The sequence below is a fragment of the Podarcis raffonei genome, chromosome 17 (genome assembly GCF_027172205.1).
Source record: "Podarcis raffonei isolate rPodRaf1 chromosome 17, rPodRaf1.pri, whole genome shotgun sequence".
NCBI classification, from domain to species: Eukaryota; Metazoa; Chordata; class Lepidosauria; order Squamata; family Lacertidae; genus Podarcis; species Podarcis raffonei.
The window spans coordinates 13,099,124-13,115,163 of record NC_070618.1 but is presented as its reverse complement, the minus strand read 5'-3'; the positions used below and the strand labels follow the sequence as shown (position 1 = coordinate 13,115,163).

Genomic DNA, 16,040 nt, shown 5'->3' with positions numbered 1-16,040 from the left:
GCGACAAAGCACTCTCCGCGGCAGATTGATAACATCCTGAAGCCTGTAACAGTTTAAGGAAAAACACATTCCTCCTTTTTTTCTTTTTGAAAAAGCCCTATTCCTTGCACCAAACAACCCAATACTCTGGCTGTAAATTGCCTCAGTCGTTTTTTAAGCCTTAAAGGTAAAGGGACCCCTGACCATTAGGTCCGATCGTGGGGTTGCGGTGCTCATCTCGCTTTACTGGCCGAGGGAGCCGCCATACAGCTTCCAGGTCACGTGGCCAGCATGACTAAGCCGCTTCTGGCGAACCAGAGCAGTTCACGGAAACGCTGTTTACCTTTCCGCCGGAGTGGTACCTATTTATCTACTTGCACTTTGACGTGCTTTTGAACTGCTAGGTTGGCAGGAGCAGGGACCGAGCAACGGGAGCTCGCGGGGATTTGCACTGCTGACCTTCTGATCGGCAAGCGCTAGGCTCTGTGGTTTAACCCACAGTGCCACCTGCGTCCCTTATTAGGCCTTATCTGTGGTTTAATGAAACCTGGCCTGCATTCTACTTTTGAGTAGAACCAACTCCACTACCGTCTATTTAAATGAAAGTTTCTCATATCCTTTTGAGACTATAGGGTGTCTGGGTAAAGGCACAAGGGACATACCTACTGTGGGACCTCTACTTACCACCATAATCTGTTCCGGCGGCCCGTCCTTTAGGTGAAACGGGTCTCTGGTAGAAGCGCCGTTGTGCGCATGTGCAGATGGCGGCAGCCACCTCTGCGCATGCGCAAACGGCAGAAGCCGCTTCTGCGTGTGCGTGAATCGTGTCAAACCCGGTATTTAGTTCTGGGTTTGCCGCAGTCGCGACTTGGATCGGGCCCAAGTAGAGGCGGTCGTAAGTAGAGGTTCAACTGTATTTCCCAGACTTAAAACCGGTTAAATTATCATGTCATCCTCCTAACCCTAGCTTGCTATGGAATGGTGTTGTGTGAGGGAAGAAATGGCAGAAAGAAGTTCCAGGATTATTTCAAAAGGGAACCTGACAGCTAAATGGTATGGAATCAATTTATGGTTCAATATATGTGCAACAATATCCCAGAAAATGATGAAACAGACATGAAATAAACATTGGACACTACCTCTTTTTTGCTGTTAATAGTATCTGCCTGATCTCATGAAAAGAGAGAAAGCAAAGCAAAGTTCTTCAGGAGAAAGACTGTATGACACAAAAGGTCATAGTATACCAACCCCTAAACATTAATATGGGGATATATGGCTATGACCCTGGCATAAAGACCGTGTAATGCTAATGAAACATTACAGTCCATAGCACAAATGGAACCATTCACGGCATCACACAGTTGATTCCTTGAACAGCACTTTGGATACTTGACGAAAGGCGATTAAGGAGCAAGAGAGAATAAATAAATAAGCTAGACTCTCATGACCACGTTAAAAGGCTAACTTATTTTTAATAAGGCTAAGCTGTTTATCTGAGGGGGCAGGGAGGTTTTCCTCTGGGACTCACAGGCTTCCAACTAATTCTGATTTATCTCTTTTGGAATGATAGCTTTGGTTCACTTTATTATTATTATTATTATTATTATTATTATTATTATTATTATTTAAAAAGCACAAAATTGTGTTTTTGCCACCTAGGAAAGCCTTTCTTTTCTTCCCTTTCGAATGGACGTGAAGTCAGATAAAAGACTCTCAACACCTGCTTTCAGCTTCCACTCAAGGGATTATGCAACCCATGTACTGTTCCTCCAAAACGGGCACGCCTGTGCGCTTCTCCCAGAGAGGCAAGTGGCTGCTTAATGAGAGGGTCACCTCGGGGTGGAGAAATCAGCACAGAGGTTCAGCGGGTTAAAATGTGACCTTGCCACTTCTTTCACGAAGGCTATGAAAAACGACTTAGCAGAATATGCACTGCTAGTTCACTTTTAACAAACAAAAAAAGGCAGCAAAGGTGCTAATTTCATTTAACAGCTTTTGTTTTCATCCATGTTTCTGGGGCTCAAAAAAAAAAAATTTTTAAAAAGCAGCACATTCCAGAAACAGCTGAAACACCTCAAAAAACAAAACGAAGAACTCAGAAAGAACCACAGGAGCTCAGCTGAGCCACTTAGGCACTCCAGAAAGTATGAAACAAAATTAAACACTAGCTTTAGAAGCCTCTCTGGACATGCCTCCCCCACCCCACTGAAAAAACACCTTAAAAAGTCTTGTAAAACAGATAACCGTTCCAACATGCCCTAGAGGTCAACAGGCTCTGGCAGGCTGGCGCTATAACTCCCTCAGAGGTTAAGCTCAACACTAGAAGCCATTGTTAGCATTCACTGAGGTGTCTCTGTTACACGCATCTCGAATCCCGGGGAGATTTTTGCTGTGGGGTTTTTTGTTTTTGTTTTTTCGTTGGAGGGCCATCTGTGAAAGTCGTTGGCCTGCCTTTTCTGCCCAGCCAGAAAATAACCGAGTTCGAGTCTTCTTGCCTACCCTGCTCGGAAGCAAAAAGAAGCAGCGACTTGCAAAGGAGTCGCCATGTGCACGCCAGCATGAAGAGACCCCTAAACAAAAGATTTCCTCCCAGAGAGATGGCACACACAGCTCTCATTATCTCACCACCAATATCCTGCTGGGAGATGCTGCTCAGCCTGTGATCAGGCAGAATGCCACCCCAACACATGGGCATGGTTTTCGATAGCCAACAGACCATCTCTAAGCATCAAGTGTGATAACTATGGGCAGGAATCCCAGCCTGAAGAGTCCAAACAGCTGTCTCTTCCGAGCTTATAATTCAGCAGCCAAGAGAATCTGAAATTCCTCTTTAGATTTCTTAAAAGCAAAAGCAGAGGGAGGAGAGACAAAAACCGCAACGAGCTAAGTTTTGGGGTTTTTGCAGTTCTGCGCTGGAACACCAGGTGAAGCTTGAGGTGGAATTGATGTATACATAATGTATACATCAATTCCAGAGGTGGAATTGATGTATACATTAGTGATGCACACATGTTATCACGAACATTTAATCAGAAGCGCACATGTAGTAAACAAGAAAGTTCTAAGAGAAGCGAAACAACCCCTTGCATCTTCCCTGTTCATTTTGTTTTGTTTCCTTTTAACTACCAGGATGCTGAAGACAAAACAACTAATGATGAATATCGCCATCCTCTTTCCAGGGGCACTGGGCTTTCCAATGATCTATAGAAGTCATTAGTACAGACCCACGTTGGCCACTGGTACATTTCTGTGGGGTGCCTTTACCTCTGTGAAGGACGATATGGTCAATCATGTTCCGTTTATATTTGGTGTGGTACAGACAGAGAGGACAGCGGAGATCTTTGGGTCCTTCTTCAGGAACTGCTGAATGCCCAGCTTCCACGTGCATAGTAAAAGCAGATCTAGAAACACAGGGAGTAGTGGAAAGGCTCAAAACAGAGTGCTGTGGAACCACAACCATTGGGTAATGTTGGGGTTGTTTTGTTCACCCACAGAAGCTAGAGATACCATTCTGCATTATTTCATAAAAGCAATAGTTATCAAAACCTGGCATGGCGTGCTTCCAAAAGCTAAGAAAGAATAGATTTGTGCATTCCCAAGGCTGGTGCAGACTTGACATTGGTTGACCTCTTAAATGTGGTTCGAAAAATGGTTGTGGGCCACTGGATCACAAGCTCCCTCTTTTCCTCACGGGAATCCCATGCAATTATGGTCAACCGCTTCATCAGCACCCATGTTAACTTTGATTAAGGATTCCTTCTAACCAGTATTTGAATCCATGCTTAAGAGGTCAACCAAGGTTACATCTGCACCAAAGCTGAACTGTAGATAAAATAATAATAAAAAGGAGCCAACAGGCTGATCAGGTTTACTTTGGTCCCAGATGTGAAACCCAGAGAAGCACTGGAAAGGAAACAAGGTGGGGATGCATGGCCCATGTAGAAGCATTCTAGGAAGTGAAAGAAGTAACTCCCAAAGCAGGAAACTACTCAAGGAGCTCACAGTACCAATCCACTGATACAACTAGGGATGGTATATCCACAGCCCAGTACTTGGGATAGAAGTGGAAGTAGGGTCATACTCTGAATCATGGTCCGAGTCAGTTACACATTTAAACTGGGGGTCTCCTCTACGAACTGCTCATCATTCCACGAGGACTGCAGCTTCAGAAGTCGAGAACTCTGGTTCCAATGCCAGAGCTTCCCCCCAAATATGGTAAAGGTAAAGGTAAAGGGACCCCTGACCATTAGGCCCAGTCGTGACCAACTCTGGGGTTGCGGCACTCATCTCGCTTTATTGGCCGAAGGAGTTGGCATACAGCTTCTGGGTCATGTGGCCAGCATGACTAAGCTGCTTCTGGTGAACCAGAGCAGCACACGGAAACGCCATTTTACCTTCCTGCCGGAGCGGTACCTATTTCTCTACTTGCACTTTGACGTGCTTTCGAACTGCTAGGTTGGCAGGAGCAGGGACCGAGCAACGGGAGCTCACCCCCTCGCGGGGATTCGAACCGCCGACCTTCCAATCGGCAAGCCCTAGGCTCTGTGGTTTAACCCACAGCGCCACCCACGTCCCCAAAAAATATGGTACCAACATGCAAAATAGTTGCACAATTGCATTCTTAAATTCCGAAGGACAAACCTATACAGTGGAGCCTTGGGTAACGTTGCCTCCATCTTATGTCACCCTTGGCTTGCAACCGGCGCAAACCCGGAAGTACTGGAACGGGTTACTTCCAGGTTCGCGCCGTTCGCGCAGAAGCACTAAACCGCGTCTGCGCATGTGCAGAAGCGCTAAATCGCGCCACGCACAGATGCGGTGCTTTGGGTTGTGACATTTTCGGGTTGCGTCGGAGCCTCTGGAACGGATCCCCTCTGTAACCCGAGGTTCCACTGTGCTAATGCCCTGCTTCTGTTAGTTACAAGAAGCAAAACATTACACATGGCAACCCCATTTCCAGTTTTGTGAGAAACCTTCCATGTAGTTTGTCTGTGAAAACTTTTGAGTAAAATCAACTTCAGTGATTCACAGTTAGGAGAATGAAGGTTTTGCTGACTGCAGAACACTACACAGTCAATAGGAATTCACTATTGCTTCCCCTAGGCTGGTTTCTAAATTCCTCTTGCTTCAGGGCAAATGTCAACCTCTAACTAAAGGAAATAAGGGGAAAGAGGCAGTGGGAAGATTCGTGTCAGGAGAGTTTGCCTTGCACCTTCACTCAAAGCAGAAAATACAGATGGCAGTGAAGGCTACTTCCCAGGTTATTTCTAAACAAGGCAGGTGCGCTCTCTGGAGTCACCAACTTGTGTTTTTAGAGTGTATCAAAATGTAATATGGCACAAATGGCCAGTGCACCTGTTTTTAAGAATAGACACAAACTGGTTTTGGTACATATGAATAAACACCCACACTTCTTGCACCCCTGAATTTTCGTATTTTCTCCCCTGTGCATACGAACTTTTATGACCGGCCTCAAAAATAATTCCAGACAGAACATAGCATTGCAAATTATACTATTTAAAGTTTTCAATCTGCAATGCATTAGGACTTTAATAAATCACCATGTTGCTTGTGGTACTGTAATACTACAGATTGGACAAATCTCCAGTGAAATAATGGCCATTTAAAAAACATCGAGTGTTTACTGGCAAGCAGGCCAGAAATGTCCAGTGATAGGCAAAACCTCAACTGACAGAGGGGCTTTAGACATTTGAAAATGGGGTGAATGCTTTGTGTTTCCTATTTCCTACACTTCTGTTCATATATGAAACACAACTTTTCTGCTTCCCCATGTGATAATAATACTAAGCCTACATATAGCATATTGTTTTAATTATTCAAATTAATAAATTTTCAGAACTTATTTATGTACACCACTCAAGACAATTATTTTTTATTTGAGAGGTTTATTGAATTTTAATTTTAATGAATTTGTTCATGATTATTGTGGATTTTGTTTTATGGTTAATGTTCGCTGCCCTGGGCTCCTCCAGCAGAAAGGGCAGGAGAGAAGAACAATTAATAAAAACAACAGCAATGTACTCTAATTCCGAAATCTGTGTTTCAAAAGAAACTGCACATTTTTGATGGAAGGAAATGTGGCTTCTGGGAGAATAAGACTGGAAACAGATGTGAAGCAACAAGAGGCAAGATACAACCTGGCCCAGCCAAATCCCCAAACTGAGGCTGCAATCCATACTCCCTTACCTGGGAATAAGCCCCACCAAACTCAGTGAGACTAACTGCTGAGCAGACATGGAAAACATATATACCTACAGTAACTCCAATGCAGATTTAGGCATAAAGGTAAAGGTACAGGGACCCCTGACCATTAAGTCCAGTCGTGGCAGACTCTGGGGTTGCGGTGCTCATCTCGCTTTATTGGCCGAGGGAGCCGGCGTACAGCTTCCGGGTCATGTGGCCAGCATGACTAAGCCGCTTCTGGCGAACCAGAGCAGCGCACGGAAACGCTGTTTACCTTCCTGCCGGAACGGTACCTATTTATCTACTTGCACTTTGACGTGCTTTCGAACTGCTAGGTTGGCAGGAGCAGGGACCAAGCAATGGGAGCTCACCCCGTCATAGGGATTTGAACCGCCGACCTTCTGATCGGCAAGCCCTAGGCTCTGTGGTTTAACCCACAGCGCCACTCGCGTCCCTATAGATTTAGGCATACTTATCAGCTAAACAGAATGGACCAAAATATGGCCAAATCTGTGTTGGAGTTAGGTCTTACACTGCTCCCATTTTAATTTCCCATCATGTTGGGGACATAGCTAACATTTGCAGGATTTTGCAGTGCGCGGTATACCTACAGCTGTATGCATGTCTAATCTTACACCAGCAAGATTTGCCCAATGATTTAGAGTTTGTGGTTTGTCTGGGAGAGCTAAACCATGAACCTGGGTTTGGATGACATGCTAAGCCAAACCATGGCTTAGCGCAGTGCAACACACCTGCAGAACAACTGAGGAGGAACAAAGCAGCTACCCAGGATCATGCACATTCATGTGCTCACACTAAGCCACGGTTTGGCTCAGTGTGACAAGTTAAACGAGGCCTATGCATTTCACCACAAAAGTCCACCGAAGTTGTAAGAAACTCTTTTGTGCAAATACTTACTTAAAGCCTGTGTAAAAGGAGCAATCTTTACACTTGAAGAGCTTCTTCCCTCCATGTTTGTCACGGTAATGACGGCGAATGCTCTGGATATAACCCGAGGAGAATTCACAAAATTCACAGTTAAGGATGGCTCCGGAAAGCGGGACGGGGCTAATGTTGTTATTGTTCCTTGCCAGAGCTGCCGACTGGTAGTGGTTCAATTGCTGTTGGACATCAGGGGGTTCCGAGTAGGAAGAATCTGTTGGGGGGCAAATTGAAGAGATGGGTAACGCCAACCTGTTGAATAAGCACAATGGATCTAAGAGATCCTACCTGGGATGACCAGGAGCTGGATTCCTCTTCACCAGGTGGAGATGGGGGCTCTGTGCCTGAAGGGGGAGGGTGTTCAGGAACAGTCCCAAAAAAGCGCTACTACTGGAAGAATCTGTGGGGCCGGGGCCAGCCCCCTGGCCTGAGAATGTGCCACTGTCACCCGCTCTCTCCAAGCACACTTCACTGTCAAAGGCCTGAACCTTTCCTGCTCTGAACCTTTGTGTCCAGGACCTCACCTTGTCTTACATCCCTGTTGAGCCTTGCTACACTGCAGAGCGGGAGAGATCTGAGCAAAGTCACCTAAGGGTTGGGGAGTAGGGCACCATAAGGCAAAAGCTAAAGGCAAAGGACCCCTTGACGGTTAAGTCCAGTCAAAGGCGACTATGGGGTTGCGGCGCTCATCTCGCTTTCAGGCCAAGGGAGCCGGCGTTTGTCCACAGACAGCTTTCTGGGTCTTGTGGCCAGCATGACTAAACCGCTTCTGGCGCAACGGGACACCGTGACATAAACCAGAGCGCATGGAAACACCATTTACCTTCCCGTAGCAGTGGTAACTATTTATCTACTGGCACTGGAGTGCTTTCAAACTGCTAGGTTGGCAGGACCTGCGACAGAGCAATGGGAGCTCACCCCATCGTGGGGATTTGAACTGCCGACCTTCTGATCAGGAAGCCCAAGAGGCTCAGTGGTTTAGACCACAGCGCCACCCGTGTCCCTAGGAGGGCACCATAAACAGGTGGCACCCTCCTCTGCTTCCCTTTCTCATCAATGGTTTTATTTTTATCATATGGCACTGTCAGTTGCCCAGACATATAATTTAGTCAGATGTATTTGTTTTAAAAGTTCTATTGATTTCATTTGAGTTTTAATTTGGATGGTTTCGCTTTTTAAAAACTGGCTTCTGGTTTTTAGCTGGGTTTTATCTACAACTTCATTTCTAGGCTGTTTGGAGACCTTTTTTTTTTGATCAGGGGCTTTATAAATCTTCTAAATAAAACAATCACAATAAAACCAATCCTTTAAATGAATAAAAGCTTTGTATCTTGCTCAATTTCAATGAAACCAAAGTGAGACACGCAAGCATTTTGTGCTGCAAGTTTTTCCTCCCGGGCTGCCTGGTTCAACATGTGCACAAGTTGTCACTTACTTGCAGCACTGAGAAGGACTTGCATTGGGGAATGAGATTTGCGTACAGTCGTACCTTGGAAGTCCATTCCAAAACGTTCGGAAACCTCCTGCAGCCAATAGGAAGCTGCGGAAGACGTTCGGGTTCCAAAGAACGTTCGCAAACCGGAACCCTCACTTCCGGGTTTGCAGTGTTCGGAAGCAAAAACATCCGAGTACCAAGGCATTCGGGAGCCAAGGTACGACTGTATTCATTAAGCACCACAGATAGAACTTGCACGTCATGCCAACTCAAAACATTTCCCCCCCCCATGGATACAGTTCACACATTTGGGTGACATTCATCAGGTTATGAGAGCTCAAGCATGAGAACACAAGCCCCCCGAGAGACCAGGTGTGTCTCAACCAACAATGGTTGGTCACAGCTATAAGTAAAAATGCACTTACGGCTAGGGCAACATGAAGAGAACTTTTGTTGTTATGCACAACCTAAAAGGACAGAGCTGTAGAGTCTTTGCTCAATTTCTACCTAATGAATACTACCCCCTAACTCACTGGCCACTTTCACGCATAACAATAGACCCGACTTTCTGGCTTATTGCAGTGTGAATGGGCAGCACACAATTTGCATGCTGTCCAATCACTCTTTCCCTGGTATGAATGGGATAACCAAGCCAGCAAGCTTTGCCTGCCCATTGCATTCAAATCAAGCCAAGATATTTTGTTGGCTTTTTGATTGTGCGGCTTGTAAGGTGGTAGCAAACAACCCTTGGTTCAGTCATAAGAATTTCTGGTTTGTTTATCCTGCTTACACAAGGAGGGAAGCAGAGGAAGGAATTGAACACCATTCATGCTCAATCACAGTAAGTAAGAAAGTCCGCTTGCCATTAACGTGTTAACACGGCCAGTAAGTCTTTCAAACTTATTCTTGAAGGCGGGTAGAGGAGCAAAAGGTGAAGTTACAAACTGCTCCAGCATCTACTCTTATTTAGCGTCTATAAATAAATTACTATTGTACAATTGGAATTGCTTAAATTTTATTGTGAAATATAGTATTGGGGGGGGGGGATCCCAGAGAATATGAGCCTAATAAAAACTTTCAAGTTTGAAAGATGCAATACAGTGTGGAAGAGAAGTAGATTAAATTATCACAAATCTCCCTCCTTTTTATTATAATGCATAAACTACACCAGAACAATACATTGGACATAAATATAGCCACATCCGTTTACATACTGTCTAAAGCTGTTGATTTGAATGAACGTAATTTTTAATGGAGAAAATAGATGGGAAACTTAATCCACCCTGAAATTTGATCCTCAGATTACTTCGTGAAAGCTGAAAACAAGTTATGGAACAATATGAGGAAGGGGAGGGGAAGCTAACCTGTGTCTGAGGGCTATGGAAAGAAGGGATATTTGAAAGATTCCAGATCTCACTAAAGGGAATGTCCAATCGCGTAAATTGCTTTCTCAAGTTTGGTACGATGGGGGTACACACAAAACTAAAGTTCAGCAGACACAAAATGCCATTAACATGAGAAGCCAGAGCTGTGTGACTGGCAGGAAAAGCAGAGGCACAGATGACAACTTCTGCATCAGGGGTCTTGAACTCCTGTTTCGAATGTGGAGATTAGCGATTCACAGGTTTTGTCCACAGAACTCCCCATCATTTGTCAAAGGAACAAATAAAGGCAGATTAATATAATCCTGGTGATAAAAGGCTCTTAATTAAAAATGGAAGGGGGGAGGAAGGGGGGGGTAAAACTCTACACCTGAGGCAATGAGGGACTAACTCCCCCAAAGCGATGCTAACAATTCAACCAATCAATAACGACAGCCAGAAGGCAGGAAACACTACATAGCCAATGAAAAAGCATTTTCATGATTATGACTTATTGTTTTGCTGGGGTGTGGGGGGTGAACAACACAAGTCCCAAACAATAATAAAAGCAACAGCTGAACAGGAGACTTCCTGTCTTGCAGCCATTATTCTTCAAGCCTTATATATGGTGAACACTATGTGGTCAAAGCTACCGTATTTTTTGATCTTTAAGACTCACTTTTTCCCTCCTAAAAAGTAAGGGGAAATGTGTGTGCGTCTTATGGAGCGAATGCAGGCTGCAAGAGGGATTGCTGCTTTCACTGTGCAGCGATTCCTCTTGCTGTTCTGGCTTCTGAGATTCAGAATATTTTTTTTTCTTGTTTTCCTCCTCCAAAAACTAGGTGCGTCTTGTGGTCTGGTGCGTCTTATAGAGCGAAAAATACGGTAAATGCCTGACTAGAATAGCTGAATGAGGCAGATGTTTGCAAATGTGTTTCGGTTAGATTCACCTAGATGTTCCCTTTCAAACCCATAGTATCCAAAACATATGTTTAAAAGACTTTTATACCACTTTAAACAATTAAGGAATCCTGGGAACTGCGGTTTGTTAAGGGTGAATTGCAGCTCTGTGAAAGGTTTCCTCCTAACTCAAAGCATATTGCAGTTCTCAGGATTCATTGGGAGAACCAATGGTAGTTTTTTGAAACAGGGCTGTGAAGAACCTCCCCCCCCCCCTTTATATAGTAATATTTCCAAGACGATCCAAAGATAGATCTTTTAACCAGATCTCCTTTGGTAAAAGTTTTTAATACATTACTTTTCTCCCTAGAGCCTGCTACTGGATATTCCTACTGTTTCCTTTACACGGAGATAGAGAGAAAGATGTGAAGTTTAACCCTGGTCTTTTGCACATAACACACAGTCTGATAGGTAAAGCTGCAACAAATAAATAAATGAAACACAGCTTAGAAGAAATTTTCGCTTCCAGCTGAAAAGGAAAAAGGGAGCAGTAGAAAGATCAATGTTTTTATCTGGAGAATTGGAAAGGAAGGAAATATAAAGCTAATTTGTATTTCTCATGTTCAGTGTGCATTTTTTGTCAGTTTATATTTTCAACTCCAATTCGGGGAATATATACGATCAGACGGCAACTGGATACTTGGAACAGTGAACCACCCCCAGATTTGCAAATACCATTTCCTCCCACAAGGCTGTCTGCATTCATGGCTAACTTTTTTTATAGTCCTCTCTGGCATCCTTGGTCGCCTCTCACACTTTGTTTCATTAATTTTGGAAATGCAGTACTACCTAAATGACTATTATTAATTTTTTGATAGAAAGTAATCAGTACTGATATACAGACGTGAGTTTCCTACTTGTTAAATAGTAAGACTTAAAACGACAGAATTTCTCACAAGTACCTTTCTGTGATAAAAGTTCCTAAGTTTATATAGAAGCAAAATGCTTGTTTTTGAGGCCACATGCTAGAACAGTCCTTCAATTATTTTCCGGGGGAGCTTTCAACATTATTAATTTTTAAATGGAATTTATGTTTTAATCAATTTGCTTAGCTTTGTATTGTATTCCGCATGGCTTTAGGTGTCTTCTGTGCAGCAGAGAACGTAGTATAAATGTGATGATAAATTAAAGCAAACAAACAAACAAACAAACCAACCTGGGGGGGGGGGGGAGAGAAAGAGAAATACTACCACTTCGCTGATTCTTAAGAAAACATTTAATTAAAATATGCACTATTCTAATTCAAACTTCCTGTAAGCCTTGGCTCAATGGTCAAGGATGATGGAAGCTGTAGTTCAAAAGTATATAGAATAGGCCTGGGTCATATATTGATATGCCATCCAAACCTGGTTTGAAGTCCATATCGTGACATTGGTTTCATAATTTTTGACTTGGCAATACAGTGGTACCTCGGGTTAAGTACTTAATTTGTTCCGGAGGTCTGTACTTAACCCGAAACTGTTCTTAACCTGAAGCACCACTTTAGCTAATGGGGCCTCCTCCTGCTGCCGGCGCTGCCGGAGCCCGATTTCTGTTCTCATCCTGAAGCAAAGCTCTTAACCTGAAGCACTATTTCTGGGTTAGCGGAGTCTGTAACCTGAAGCGTATGTAACCCGAGGTACCACTGTATACATGATGTGTGTTTGTGTGACCACTATGCAAAACTCAAAATGTGGGGGAAACGGCGAAGCCAGCCAATGCTTCTCTCGATTCCTGCAGCCCTTGTTAACTCTCCCGATTCAGCTCTCCCCTTCTGCTCACAAGAGCAGGTGCTGGCATAAACCACGATGCGGGGGAAACCACAAAGCCAGCCGGTGCCTCTACATAGCTCTATCCTTATTCCAGACATCGTGATTTGAAAACCTGATATAGTCGTACCTCTGGTTACATACTTAATTCGTTCCGGAGGTCCGTTATTAACCTGAAACTATTCTTAACCTGAAGCACCACTTTAGCTAATGGGGCCTCCCTCCACTGCCGTGCGATTTCTGTTCTCATCCTGAAGCAAAATTCTTAACCTGAGGTAGTATTTCTGGGTTAGCGGAGTCTGTAACCTGAAGCATATGTAACCTGAGGTACCACTGTATTGCTCAGCCCTGCTGTTCGCCTCGACATAGTAGTTCCACCCTTATTTCAGACATCGTGATACATCAGTATATCGTGCTCTTCAGTGCCAGATTTACATATAAGCTAAACAAGCTATAGCTTAGGGTCACACTATCTTGGGGACCCCCCCAAAATTTAAAGGAAACAAAAACTGGATGTACATTTCCAAAATATAAGATAAAAAAACAAATAAAATAAAACCTACATACAGCAACAGTGTTTTGTGTCATGTAGGCTCCTATGATGTAAGTAATGGGCCCTGCCTGCTAGCCTGCTCCCTAAAATATCAGTGGTTTCTATATATATAGGCTGCCTACATTCTGCACATGCAAATGGGTTTAGATACCTACTAGGCCCATAAATTACCATATTGCATATATTCAACACAAAAAAACAGCAACAATTTGTTGTTGACAAAGGACAGCTGGACATATAAAGGGCCCCATGAGCTTAGGGCCTCATCAAACCTAAATCCGGCCCTGGTGATCTTTAGCTGGTGATATAGGTTGTGATGCTGGAAACCAGATATTGCCCAGCCCTAATCTAGATGGCAGGGATGTGGGTGGCGCTGTGGGTTAAACCACAGAGTCTAGGACTTGCCGATCAGAAGGTTGGCAGTTCAAATCCCTGCAACAGGGTGAGCTCCCGTTGCTCGGTCCCTGCTCCTGCCAACCTAGCAGTTTGAAATCACGTCAAAGTGCAAGTAGATAAATAGGTACCGCTCCGGTAGGAAGGTAAACGGTGTTTCCGTGCGCTGCTCTGGTTCACCAGAAGCAGCTTAGTCATGCTGGCCACATGACCCGGAAGCTGTACGCCAGCTTCCTCGGCCCATAAAGCGAGATGAGCGCTGCAACCCCAGAGTCGGCCATGACTGGACCTAACCGTCAGGGGTCCCTTTACCTTTAATCTAGATGGCACCAAATTGGGTACCTACCCCTGCGCTACACACCAATCTGGCTCTTGAATAACTAGCCATGTCCTTTTGGATCTTTGCCTTTCAAATCAGAACACATGCAATGGGAGAGGCCAAGCATGTGCTACGAAAGACTATCGTACAAACGTAACAAAACAATGCTGAAATAAAATGTAATCATTGAGAGATTTCAATCTTACTTTAAAGAAAGTTATTCCTCCGCTGATGCGGACTATAATCAGCAGGCATCAACCTATGCCCCAGTGGCTGTGCCAGTGTCTTTTCTGCTAAATGTATCGCCAGCACCTCACAGTATGTGCCAATAGTCCTTGCAAGAGCATGGCAAGGCACCTAAAATAATTAACGCAAGCCTGAATTATCTTAATTATATGTTACTGGCAGCATGATTTGGGATATTGGGGGGGGGGTCAGTGGCGGGGAGGGAAAGGTTGGTATACAAGACCGGCAGGAACTGAGGAAGGCAAGGTCTAGGACAGCCAACAGCAACAGCAACAACAACAACAGCGGCCAAAATAAACCTTGCTGGATGCAACTTAGTTTGTCTCTCTCCTGGCAGAGATTTCGCTAATCAGAAGTGGCAGCTCCTTGCCCCCGGCCCATCTCCCTCCCCGAACAAGCAGGACAAGAGGCGCTTGGCAGGTGGCTGATGGGATGCCACAAATGCATGGCAAATCTCTGAGGTGTCTTGGCAGGCTGCCCCATCATGTGGCTGTTCCTCCGTCCCAGAGGAACCTTGGTTTACAGATTTCCAAAGAGGGCACTGGAAAACGCCATCGCCTGCAATGCAGATTCCAAGATACTTGTAACTGTTGTTCTTTAGAGTCCAGTACCCAAGAGGTTTCGTGATCCACTGTGTCACCTGGAGATGTGGCTTCTACAGGTTTCCAAAAATACAATGAAGATCACCAAAGCTCTGACCTAGCAAATGTATGGTCAAAAGAAGTAGTTATACAATGCAGTTTTCTTAAGAGTAGGGGGAAAGGGCGGCACAGCCCAAACAGTGAAGGAGGACTCCAATAAGGATGAAAATCTCTAAATGCTCATAGCTAGCATAGGTAGCTACAGACCCTTAATGTCCAAACCAAGATGGGTAAGAAGTCAGGACCAGCGCTGGACATATAGCGGGGTCAGGGCAGCATTTCTGTATGCTTACATTGTTGTCGTTTGTCTTCACTCACCCCACCCCACTGTCCTGCTCACAGTTGTGAAGAACATTCTTATGTTATGAATGGCTCATGTGACCATTTAGAAGAACAGGTAGGCATAGACCACGATAGATGTGGGCTGTCCCATGATCAAGTGACTTTTCTTCTTTAAGTTCCCAAAATTCTTAAACTAGCTCAAGGTCGTCACCTGGAACGGGCCAGATGTTTCACAAAGAATCAATCACAGTCAGTGCATCGTTTGGAAAATAAAACTTTAGAGCTGTCTTGCCCAAAAATGTCAACTAGACATTCCGTTTTGCTGACTGTACCCTTGGTTTGGGACGCGGGTGGCGCTGTGGTCTAAACCACAGAGCTTGGGCTTGCCGATCAGAAGGTCGGCGGTTCGAATCCCCGCAACGGGGTGAGCTCCTGTTGCTCGGTCCCTGCTCCTGCCAACCTAGCAGTTCGAAAGCACGTCAAAGTGCAAGTAGATAAATAGGTACCGCTCCAGCGGGAAGGTAAACAGCGTTTCCGTGTGCTGCTCTGGTTTCACCAGAAGCGGCTTAGTCATACTGGCCACAGGACCCAGAAAAACTGTCTGCGGACAAACGCCGGCTCCCTCGGCCAGTAAAGCGAGATGAGCGCAGCAACCCCAGAGTCGTTCGCGACTGGACTTTAACTGTCAGGGGTGCTTTACTTTTCACCTTGGTTTAAGAAGTCATTTGGCTCCTAGCTTCTATATCTGAGTTTCTAACGCTGCCAAGTGAGCACAAACCCATCCACCGTGCCCCAGTACTGTACATAACACAAAAGCAGCAACAGTTTGTGTTCTTGGAGTCCTAAGAGGGAGGGTAAATTAATAACAATTGCTTACTAAAGTTAAGTGCAAAAGTCAGCAGAACATGAGTGCATGAGAAAAGAGACAGAAAGAGAGAACAATTACCATTTCCCCAACTTCAGTCTACAGCCACAAC

At 44.7% G+C, this 16,040-nt stretch overlaps 1 protein-coding gene across 6 annotated transcripts in view; it reads right to left on the bottom strand.

The window, feature by feature from the left end:
- Positions 1–16,040, bottom strand: part of ZNF462 (zinc finger protein 462) — a 138,846-nt gene that overhangs the window by 15,016 nt on the left and 107,790 nt on the right. For all 6 annotated transcript variants that reach the window (XM_053371736.1, XM_053371738.1, XM_053371735.1 and 3 more), the window contains 2 exons: positions 7,102–7,339; positions 3,244–3,380 (listed from right to left, as the gene is read on the bottom strand). In XM_053371736.1, coding sequence (XP_053227711.1) covers positions 3,244–3,380; positions 7,102–7,339 — 375 coding nt within the window. The remainder of the gene's footprint in view (positions 1–3,243; positions 3,381–7,101; positions 7,340–16,040) is intronic.